The sequence below is a fragment of the Rhyacophila brunnea genome, unplaced genomic scaffold, assembly GCF_057557595.1.
Source record: "Rhyacophila brunnea isolate RB1 unplaced genomic scaffold, BYU_Rbru_1.0 scaffold_1, whole genome shotgun sequence".
Classification (NCBI taxonomy): domain Eukaryota; kingdom Metazoa; phylum Arthropoda; class Insecta; order Trichoptera; family Rhyacophilidae; genus Rhyacophila; species Rhyacophila brunnea.
The window spans coordinates 1737704-1749002 of record NW_028232751.1 but is presented as its reverse complement, the minus strand read 5'-3'; the positions used below and the strand labels follow the sequence as shown (position 1 = coordinate 1749002).

The window sequence follows — 11299 nt, the reverse complement described above, 5'->3', positions numbered from 1 at the left end:
TAAGTAGCAAAGTTATCAAAATTTCGTTTTTAATAATTATTATTATTGAGACTATTGGAAACAAAGTCCTATTGTAGTACTATGAGACTTTTGTACTTTTGCTTATAATAGCTTCAAATTAGTGTGAGTTTGTATATTTTGTATAATGTAGTAGACAATGTCCCACTGAACGTCCTGACGAAGTGACGAAACCGGTCCTGATGATTAGTATATTATGTGGAATAAGTACTACATAATATTGTGTTTGATTTTAGTTATTTTAACTCGGATTACATTAAATTTAATTTATAAGCAGGTAATTTGGTTAAACTGATTTTCACTATTAAATATTGTGAAGAATTACTCAAACTGCAGCCTTCACTCTGCCCTGAGAGAAGCAGAGGGCGGAGTTTGGTGAAGAGTCTTGGTAGCTCATAAAGATGACTAAATTTCATGGTGGTCACGATTGTCAGCCATGAGGCAACAACCAAAAAGATAAGAGTAGTCATATTAAGTGTTAGGATATTAGATGTTTGCTTTTATTATATTGTTTTATATTTATTTGCAAATCCAAATAATTTATTTCAATATAAAAATTTGTAGAACCATTTTGTGGTATGTGCTGGATTGATAAGTTTGTTTATTAAAATTTATTAGTTAAACCAATCTGAAAATATTTGTTCTCTCTTCACAAAGTAATTAAAAAGCAATGTTCATGTAAACGGTTTTATTTAATTATCCCGGAAGGCGTTTTAGGTCAATATTTTTATAGCATTTCACATACAGCAGTATATATAAATTCAACATAGTTATTGTATCAATTGCAGTTTTTATAAGCTATTTATTACCCTCGATCGCATATCACCAGCAATTTTTTTTTGCAAACAGTTATAAAAATAAAACAATCATGGTATAAATAAAAAAAGTTTAATGGCAAAATTCTTTCCCAATACAATGAACAAAACACTTTTTCACCAATGATATCCCAAGCAATTTCTTTTACAGTTCATTAAGCAATTAATAACAGTAAAACTAGAACGTTTTAAAAATAATCATATCTAGGTAGATTCCTAGCTTTCAAATTAACATCATTTTGAGTTTTGACGCGTTGATATCGTCATGTGGTGTTTTTTTTTTTTTATGATAACCTGAAAATAATAGAAAAAACAATGTTAGCGCAAATATTGAAAATATGACAAACTTAAATTCGCTTTAATGCAAGCAATAATAAGAACATGAAATGAAATGGTACATTAAATATGGGAATAATTGATGGCATTAAAGGTATTATATACAATGTACTTGAAATCCGTATTACAGAAATACATCTGGTAAATGAATAGCTTAATAATAATGCTAGAAGAGCTACAAGAAAGGTGAGGATAGCTGAAACTATATCGACCATTGATTTACCATAAAGATTTTAGCTAAATTCGCTTATGTTTGAAGTGTACACAAATTTTGACAGTTCGTAAAGCAATCAGGACAGTATAATGGATGGTCTATTGGTATTGGGTAGTATGCAGCCAATAAGGTATTGGGTTATTAGTATGGAGCGTTTGTCAGCTAATGAGATGAGCCCAAACTGAATCGTCTCCACGATCGCAGTTTAAAGAAATTAAATTTTATTGTTATTGACTTCAATTATGGTCAGACATTTTTTTTAGGGTAAGCAGTCAAGCCAAAAATGCTGCTCCTAATTTATTTAAAACAATGATTTTTTTTGGTAAAAAGTTTTATAAGGTGTAAAATCTTTTTACGCACTTGATATAATTGTATAAAAAATAATTAAATCAGAAAAAAAAACAATGTGATTTTGGCCACCATCTTGGTATTTTATGGGCTTACAATTATTGCAAAATAACCAATAAAATTTGAAGATATTACACAAAACAAAATTAAGAATATTGAATAGATTAATATATTTTTAAATATTTATCACGACTTAATAATTAAAGAGTCATAATCATTGTGAATATTTTTGAAATAATAATGATATTATGATATAAGAGAAAAAGGTTGTAGGCGCTCACACAGTGGGCTTAGTTATGTGGGCTTTTTTCATATTATGATTTCGAGTTTATGTCACAAATATTTATTTATTTAAGTATATATTATTGTCTTTCATATAGGTATAAATATTTTCATTTGTCATAATATTATGTAGCATGTAGTTAACCAATCAATCATCAATAGCAACATATTAATTTTATTTTAGCAGTTATAACAAATGAGTGTAACTTGACTGTTGACGTGTAATTTTCTTCACATATACAAATTGTTTACCTTGCTGCAACAGACAGTCCACCACTGTTATCAAATGATATAATGTCAACATGTGCCCTCTTTTTGGTTTATAATCATAGTTGATAACTTACTTTTTCTTTACCATCCACCCCATGCCTTATGCTTATATCCTATAATAGGGTACACGGGGACATGTACGGGCACGTGTACGGGGACAGGCACCGGTGCGGGTACAGGGACATGTACGGGGACATGTACGGGAACGTGTACGGGGACATGTACGGGCACATGCACGGGTACAGGTACTGGTGCAGGCACAGGCACGGGAACACCCACATGTCTTACTACCGGCACTGGAACATGCCTAACTACCGGAACGTGTTGCACATGATGATGATGGACATTGTGTACATGGTATGGGACACCGATCACGTAATGTCTGAAAAGATAATTTACATTCATAGTATCAATGAGTTATCAGTATTGCCACAAAAATACACCTATGTCAATGAATGAAGTAACATTTCTATGATGGAAGGTATAATGCTGTAAAGTTTGCGTATTATAACTAAAGTAAAAAGAGGTTGTTGATTGAAAGTTTATCTTTAAATTAAAAAATATATTTCTACTGTAATGTACGTACATGTAAATTTATTAATTAATAAACGCATAAATTAATTTTTCATTAAATTGTATTTAATTGTATGTTTGTAATCCAGTTGCTAGATGTCACTCACTATGCATTCCATGCCATAAAAACATGCAGTAGCCAGACAGGTGTTTTTTTTTTTAAATGTAGACATATACCTAGATCATCTTTGAAAGTGGATCATGTATAACCATGATATCAAATTTAATTTATAAAATTTGAAATGGATAAAATAAATATTAATTTTATCATAGATGTTGATAAAAAACTGTGTTGGACAGAGATTGGCCTAAACGTCTACAAGTGAGACAAAATAGAATCCTCTGGGACGTCTAATTTTTATAATATGAGGCGTCTAATTACAAAAAGCGACCGGTCCACAATTCGATATTTGCGGAAAACGATGTTTTTATGTTTCAATCTTCAATTATTTGCTTTAACGTAAGATTATTTTTTCCGTTGTACCTATTCTATGTCGAAATTAGAACCAAATGGCAATTTGTTTCAGCCGATAAACTCTTAAATGTAATAAATATAGGCAAAATAAAATTATCTTCTATTCAATTCTAAACTATCCTAAGCGCCAAATCATAAAATGTGCAGGAAAGCGAAATTTAGAAATTATGAACCTATACTTAATTCGATTTAGTTCTGCAATATCGAAATATTAAAAAATCATTTTTTTTTGTTTCATATTACAATAAATTTTTGGGAATTTTTTCCAATTTCAAATTTATGAAAAATTCAATACATTGGCAAATAATGTCACTTAGGATACTTAAGAAGTGACATGAAAATAATTGTTTCTTAAATTCAATATAATCTTATGCATTTAGGTTTATACAGAAATGTTGGAAATTTCATAGAGAATCGATTTATGTAAAAAAACGTATTTCGAAAAATTGGCGATTAGGATAGTATAGAATTGAATAAACATTATGTAAAATTATACAAAGAATACGTATGTATTTTTTTCTCGATTTTGACCAAATGTGAGATTATCACTTTTTGGAATTAGACGCCTCATATATTCAGAATTATACAGCTTGTTGGTATTTTCTTCCATACAAAAATGGGACTCACGTCAAATTGTAACTTGTCTGTGATATTTATAGTGATACCATAGAAAAATTCAACATCAGTGATTTGTATTAATATTATATTGTGCAAGTACTCACTGTTTGTGTCCAAAGTGTGGTTTAGGTGCAGGGACTGATGATGATAGAGCAATCAACGCCGCCAGGAAAAACTGGAAGTGATAAAACAAACATCATATTATTAATTCTTCCACCATATTCACTCCAGACATATGGATGACCACAATGTACGCATTATATAACTGACTGACGCACACGTAGAGAAGGTGTGTCTGTATGTCATCTTTATATTATTACTATTTTTGAAGTTTTATTTCTTTTGGCGCGTTTGGGAAATCAGATCAAAGTGTATTTTTGGTGTCTGACATGTAACACATAATTTATTTTTTCACACGAAAAAAAACGCACTCGATTGGATTCGAATCACCGAATGTTCGGTTATCAGCCGAACGCACTACCTTTACGCCACAGTATGATACTGCAATCGTGACGATTATACAGTATAATATTACAGTTTAGAATTGTTCTGTTGCCTAGGCAGCGAATTTGTTATTGTCGGCCATTTGCAATTCCTTACGTAAACAAACGATTAAACGTCAGAGTGACAATTGGTATTTTAAAAATAAAAACAACGAGAAACCATTATATAATTTAGTAATATAAGTTAAAGTGTATAGAAATAAACCAACGGCGTTCCAATAAGCGGTGTTTTTTCTTGAGTGTGTAATTTAACATGATAATTAAGAGATAGTCAAAGAATTTAGTTTATCACCAGTTTTGTTTTTGTTTTGTTACGCCAAAGAAGTATACCTAACTTCTAACGCGCGTACATAAGTACACACACCGATTTTTTTTATGTAGAAAGTTCATTTAAGGATGTATGAAAATTTTTGTTATTAATTATTATGAACTTAATTCTAGCATTTATGATTTAGGAACCCGAAACATGGAACATAAAAAATAGCCTCATGTCCCCCTATAAAGTTGTATCAATGCCAAGGAATGGATGTAAAAGTATTATTTTCATAATTAATAATCAATGAAGCTAAATGACCTGAATGTCTTCTAAAACCTTCCCATTACCTTTTACATAGATGGAAAAATATTCACCATTAATATATAGTATGTGCGTAGGTATAATTTAATTAATAGGTATTTAACCATTTTTAGTACATTATTTAATGGCAGCAACGCCATTGTTTTGTTCACCTGTCAACGACTTTAAAATAATGTTTTTAAAAATGGATCTTCGCAGATTACCAGTGCGCATTTCAGGCTGCATTTTTTGGAAAGTGTAAAATTATACTATACAATAAGATACGAACAGCCTATGAACGGGCTGGTCCCAATCGTCTCGGCATTCTACGACACGCAATATTTGTGGCCACTGAAAATCCTGTTTCTCTGTTTCTCTGTTTCTGGGGCAACCAATGTTTGCTTAAATATTCCTATGCGGCATGTCTAAAAGACAAGAGAGCGCGGATGACACAAACGAACACTCATAATTATGCCACGCGCATTCGATAACCACTTGTGGATGCGTCAGATCGCAATAACTCGTAGGTGAATACCCTTAGTTATACCGGCATGCCAGTTGATTATCTCTTATGCGGAGTGCCTGGGTATGGGCTATGAATGTGGAAAAAGTGCGGTATTCCGCGGTTGAAGCAATGAAAAATTATAAGTAGTAGGCAGATGTGGAAGTCTGGCTACAGAAAAATCAATAAAAAATATTATAGATATTTTTTTTTAAATGGTGTTAGCTCAAACTATGTTTCTGTTTATTTGCACTGGTCGACTGGCAAACGTTTTGTTTGGATGATCATTGCCATTAGAATTTTGAATTTAATGGGTCACCGTTTCGATTTTTTAAATGAGTAACTTGAAACCAGGGAACTCAGAAATTACGTAGCACCTGGTAAAAGTGGGTAAGTACCTACCTAAGTAGATTTCGAAAATTTTATAAAAGCACTAAAAAGCCGCCGTACAAAAAACAGTGTTCGGAAGAAATGCTTAAAAAAACACTCATGTAAATTTGCACGAAAATTTCCTTTTTGTAAGAAAATCCACTTTTTTTCTGGGAATGAAAGCTAAATAATTACGTTAATATATAAAAAAGAACCTTTTATATATAAAACGTTGGATACCATTCTAGTCTAAGGGTACTAGCATTTTGTACATTTGGGAAACAATATTAGTATTTCATTAAATAATACAGTCACCTTTTTAAATAGTCAACAATTTACCTACTAATACAAAAATAATTACAAGATAAAAAGAACTTTTTATATCCTTACAACGTTTTTAAATTTTCTCTTGATATGAAGTAAATATGAAGTAAATAAAAAAAAACAAAAAAACAAACAAATATAGAATACTGAAATGTCATTTTGACATTTCATTTTGATTTCCATAGTAACGCACACGTATTTATTAATAATTTAGTTGCTAGGACAACCCCCTTAGCAACCAATAATAGTATTTTACTTTTTACGGATTTTTCTGAAATAACTTTCCATACAAAACAGAATTAACTGAAAATGAATTCAATTCTACTTAAAGGTGGCTAAACGTATTAAAAGAAAGCATTTGCATCGTGTTCTGATATATTCTAAAATTTTCAAATGTCTAACTAGTAGGGAAGTTAGTTAAAAATTGATTGCAAGATTTGTACTGGATAAACAACCACCGGACAAACAAGAATACGAGCTAAGAAAAACGTGGTAAAAAAGCTCTCAACTTTGAAATGGACGGATATTTTTTTGGGATGACAAGCTGAAAAAGCCGAAGCTGTTTCAGGAGGTAAGTATTCAATATTATGCAATTTGTGTTATGCTTGGGGTACATACTAAAATCCTCTCGATCGCTATCTGCTTCCGGCGATTGGGTTAACAAAAAAAAATTAAAACTTCATCAAAAGAAAACTTTCTTATGACACCATAGGTATCAACATTATATTTTTATTGTCTTAGGTAACTGTCTATGTTCATCGTGCTTGGAATAACTACATAATAATTGATTGCTTGTATGTCAAAAAAAAAGTGATTAAGATCGCCAAACATGGCAGGTGACATTTTTCTAACATTTAAATGTCGGCTTCTTATTATTACTTGTAGGTATTTACAATACGCGTGACATGTCGACTGATGTAGTAACTTAATTTTAATTAATATTATTTATTATTCGATTCACTGAAATCTAATTGTCATTCGTATCACAGCATTAGATTGCCATTCTGCCACGCAACTACTTTTATTCAAATAAAAAATTTCATTGAAAAAAATATTAATGATAATAATATAATTAAACATTTTTTTTAGTAAATTTAATATACTTAAATTTTGCACCGTACATTAATTTGTTCAATTATCTAAATGCTATGCTGTACCAACATACATTATGGTGGCGAAAATATCACGTCGAATATGAAAATTGTGCACGTGCATAGAATTGCAAGTTATATACGCATACCATGAGGGTAAGACAATGCTGACTGAGAATGGCTAGATCAATGACATTATTAATGGACAACGCACTCAGTGCAGTAGCTAGCAAGTAAATTCGCGTACAGCGACATTCGCACATGTACAGGTAGACGTCACGTGACAAAATTTCGCAATTTCCATTATGCGATATCACGCATCGGGAATTTATAGCAATATCACCTTTATTGTAATGGCGTTAGAACAGATTGAAAAGATTGACAGACAGAAAAGTGAGTGTATTTTTTTTTCCAGATGCTTCGTCCATATTAATGTCATTGGGCTAGATCTCTCCACGGGGAACTTATGGATGGATGATCAGCCAAAGCGACTGAAAAGCGTCTGCGGTGAATCGTATAGGACTTTAGGATGGAACAAGCTTTTGCAGGAGGCCAACGACTGACAAAAGCTCTGGTGCAAATTATGAATGAAAATTCATCCAAATGTCGAAACATGATACAATTTAGTAAACATTAATAATTTGGTCTAAATTTGAATCAAAATGTTTTCTGTTAAAAACACATTTATTAAAATTTTTCAGTTTTTAAAAATGTCATTTGTTAGTATTTATTTTTTAAATATTAATTATCGACGTTATTAACACCTATTGATATTTAATATATAAATAAATTGCAATATATGTCGAATAAATTGGAAGCATTTAAATAATATATTGCTGTTTCAAAATATTATTAATATATATTTGAAAACAGTTAATAGTGACATTGAAAAAGATATTTCACTGACAAATAATTTATGTATTTTGGATGGTAATATTTATTAAATTCGGCACGGCATGCGTTATAATAAAATTGTTGTTATTATACAATAATATAAACACTATATAATTTCCAAAATTAGTCATGTTGAGATGTTGTAAGTGTTGTATGAGTGTTATAAAAATCAAATAATAGTACGCAATGAAAATACATCCATTACATGCAGGTCACGTGTTGGGTTGCCCCAGCCGAAGAAAAGCTTTACAAAGCAGCCGACCGAGGTCTAGTTTCGATGCTTTAATAGATAAGAGAGTTGACGAAATTTTAAAACAGCAAACGCAGAAAACTTTTATTATTATTATTATTGCGTTACATTTTTTTAAATCAATTTCTTTGTGATTTCAACACCATTATTTATTGGTCGGTAAAACAAACACGGGTTACTGCCAGCATGGCCCCACAAGGGGGGGTTGTCAGGGCTCTAGCCTAGGGTCCCGGGCTCAGGGGGACCCGTCGTAGGAGGTAGATCAAATAGGTGAGATAAACACACATCACGAATTTTCTCTAATAAAAAAGTCGCCTATTACACGACATGAGGTTGTGCGGTGCAATTTTTGACTGTTGCGTTGATATTCGACATCTCCATAATTCAAGTAGAATATCAAAAATATAAAAAAAATCGCTAAAAATACACTGAAGCCCTTACTTTTACCTATACCTAACACAATTTAAAAAAACGCTTCTGTTGAGCGTCATACATGCCATTTATCGATAGGTAGGGGGGCCCGCTTTAGGATTTGGGCTCCATGACTGTCAGTATTGTCAACTGCTGTCGTTGACAAGGGGTATGAAAACAAGCTATTTGGCAGGAAAAAACGCTCGATTTTGTGAAATTTGCTTAAAATTTACTTATTCTACCAAGATCGAAGACAATACCTTTGCTTTCGCTTATCGAAATAAACAATCGACACATTTAAAGCTGTTGGAAGTATAAAAACGCTAGTAAAAACGCCACACGCCAGAAGCGTTTTTTGCAAGCTAGACGCATATCGAAAAAGGTTAGATCTGGCAAGACAAATGCTAAATTGGCAACGCTGGTTACTGCTTAGAAAATTCATATATTTAATTTATTCACACACTCTAATGATGCCGTTAAGGCACTTGTTTCGTTATAAAGTTTAAAAAATCTGATATAATTAGTTGTAAGCATTTGTAACACTTAATGGCGATTTACAGCGTATGCAAAATGTTCGCAACGGGGTCTCCAAACCTGTCAACGTATCGAGCGTGTTCGTACTTACAACCACCACTGTTACCAAGAGTCTGTTATTGTTTGTAAGGCATTGATATAATTATTGTTTTTTTATCAAGTCAATATGGAATCACAATGGTAAAGTTTTGATGACAATGAAAAAGCCTTTGCCCAATATACAAAATCATACAAATTACCAGACGTTTTCATTATGCGAACGGTTTAAAATAATGTGCATATGCTTGTTTTATGTAAATATTAATTTGAACGATATCTTTAAAAACATACAAAATTAAAACACTTTTATCAAAAAATGTAAACAATATAGGTACTCACGTGGATATTTAATTAATGAAACACTAAACGTTACCAGTAGAAAGTGAATCTTGGTAAGAATAATAATAAATTGTGGATTGAATATCAACGACACGCCATTCATTTTAGCACAAAAAATACAATAATAAGTTAACATATTCACGGTTTCTTAACACGATTGATAGTTTTTTTTTATGTATAACAACACTATTGTAGATTAATTTATTAATTAATTATTTATTGACAACTTATTCTTTCAAAATAATTTATTGATGAAACACGTTTACCATAACATTTATGAATACTATTGATTATTAGATTGGAGATTGAAATAATGGTGTTTATATCGAAGTAGAAGACAATCAAAATGTAGGTTCAATTGATAAATTTTTGTAATGCTTTGTTAGGTAATATAAATTGTTTACTAATATATTAAAAAAATCTTTCTATTATTAAAAAAAAAATAAGATTTTCAGAGGAATGATTGTCAGCCAATACAGGAAAGTTATTGTCATTAAATAAATTGTGATACAATAATTGATATTTTTTAGCAAAAACCTCTGGTGTGACAATATTGTTATTTTTTTTTATGTTTCCTATTCGTTTTTATTAGGCTCCAAAATTTAAATATAATTAACCATAGACATCTTCTATGTATGTATCACATTTTGATATTATCATAATACCTCATATATACATCAGATATATTACAACAACTCGACAATGGTGGGGCCTTCCACTAATAGTTATTTTTATATAAAGCAGGCTATCCAGAGAATTGAAATTGAAATTTTTTTTTTTTTAATTTCAATATTTTTACATCGGAGGTTTTGAAAATTCTTAGACGAAATACACTAATAAATGCTGAGTGATTTCAGAAAATAGAAAACTTACGAAAACTTTTCCAATCATTTTACTTGATTTCGAAGAGATTTAAAAGAATTAAAAAGTCACTTAGATGATGCTTCGAAACTATATATTTCTTTGCGAAGTAAACTCAAAGTGTTATATTGGTCCATCGATACCGTGTGCTTTATATAGTGTCCGGATACCCCTGACCAAGTCACTTCAGTATTTTGTCTGGTATCCCCCCCATATGATACATTTGTCTAGCGTCGCTTCCATTGAATTCACTGCACCGACGCGAGATTCGTCTGCCCACCCCACTAGGAAATATCCGTAGCAACAGCCTCATCCGGCAAAAGGCCGCATGGTGAAATATGTTGGGAATCCTTTTCAAAATTAACAATAATCCAATAATTAAATGTGATGACAAATTTATTTGTTTGAAAATATATTATATCGACTATTTCTTTCAGTATCTGCGTCCGAAAATACCATATTGCTGGTATTACAGTGAATTGAAAAGTACGCAATAATAATTGCAATAGTACCACCAAGTACCATGGCCTGGGGGTCCGGCGTGGTGGATGAACCAGGTAAGTGGGATTAATACACACTACAAATTTACTATAATAGTAAAAAAAGTCACCTGCGCTATTTGACTTTTGGAGTGATGACTTGACACCTGATAATTCACGGGTAAAAAAATATTTCAT

At 31.4% G+C, this 11299-nt stretch overlaps 1 protein-coding gene across 1 annotated transcript; it reads right to left on the bottom strand.

Annotated features, from left to right (window-relative positions):
* Positions 1–1016: 1016 nt before the first annotated feature.
* Positions 1017–10732, bottom strand: LOC147079346 (uncharacterized). The gene is made up of 4 exons (XM_085944731.1): positions 10635–10732; positions 4054–4124; positions 2358–2665; positions 1017–1127 (listed from the first exon to the last, which is right to left on the bottom strand). Exons 1-3 carry the CDS (start codon positions 10650–10652, stop codon positions 2365–2367), a joined length of 390 nt encoding a protein of 129 aa, XP_085800857.1. The 5' UTR covers positions 10653–10732; the 3' UTR covers positions 1017–1127; positions 2358–2364.
* Positions 10733–11299: the final 567 nt, after the last annotated feature.

Bases quoted from the DNA above. Each gene is read 5' to 3' on its own strand.
- LOC147079346 (XM_085944731.1), bottom strand. The intron at 2,666-4,053 runs GTGAGTACTTGC...TTATCTTTTCAG, and splicing joins CCACACTTTGGACACAAACA to ACATTACGTGATCGGTGTCC.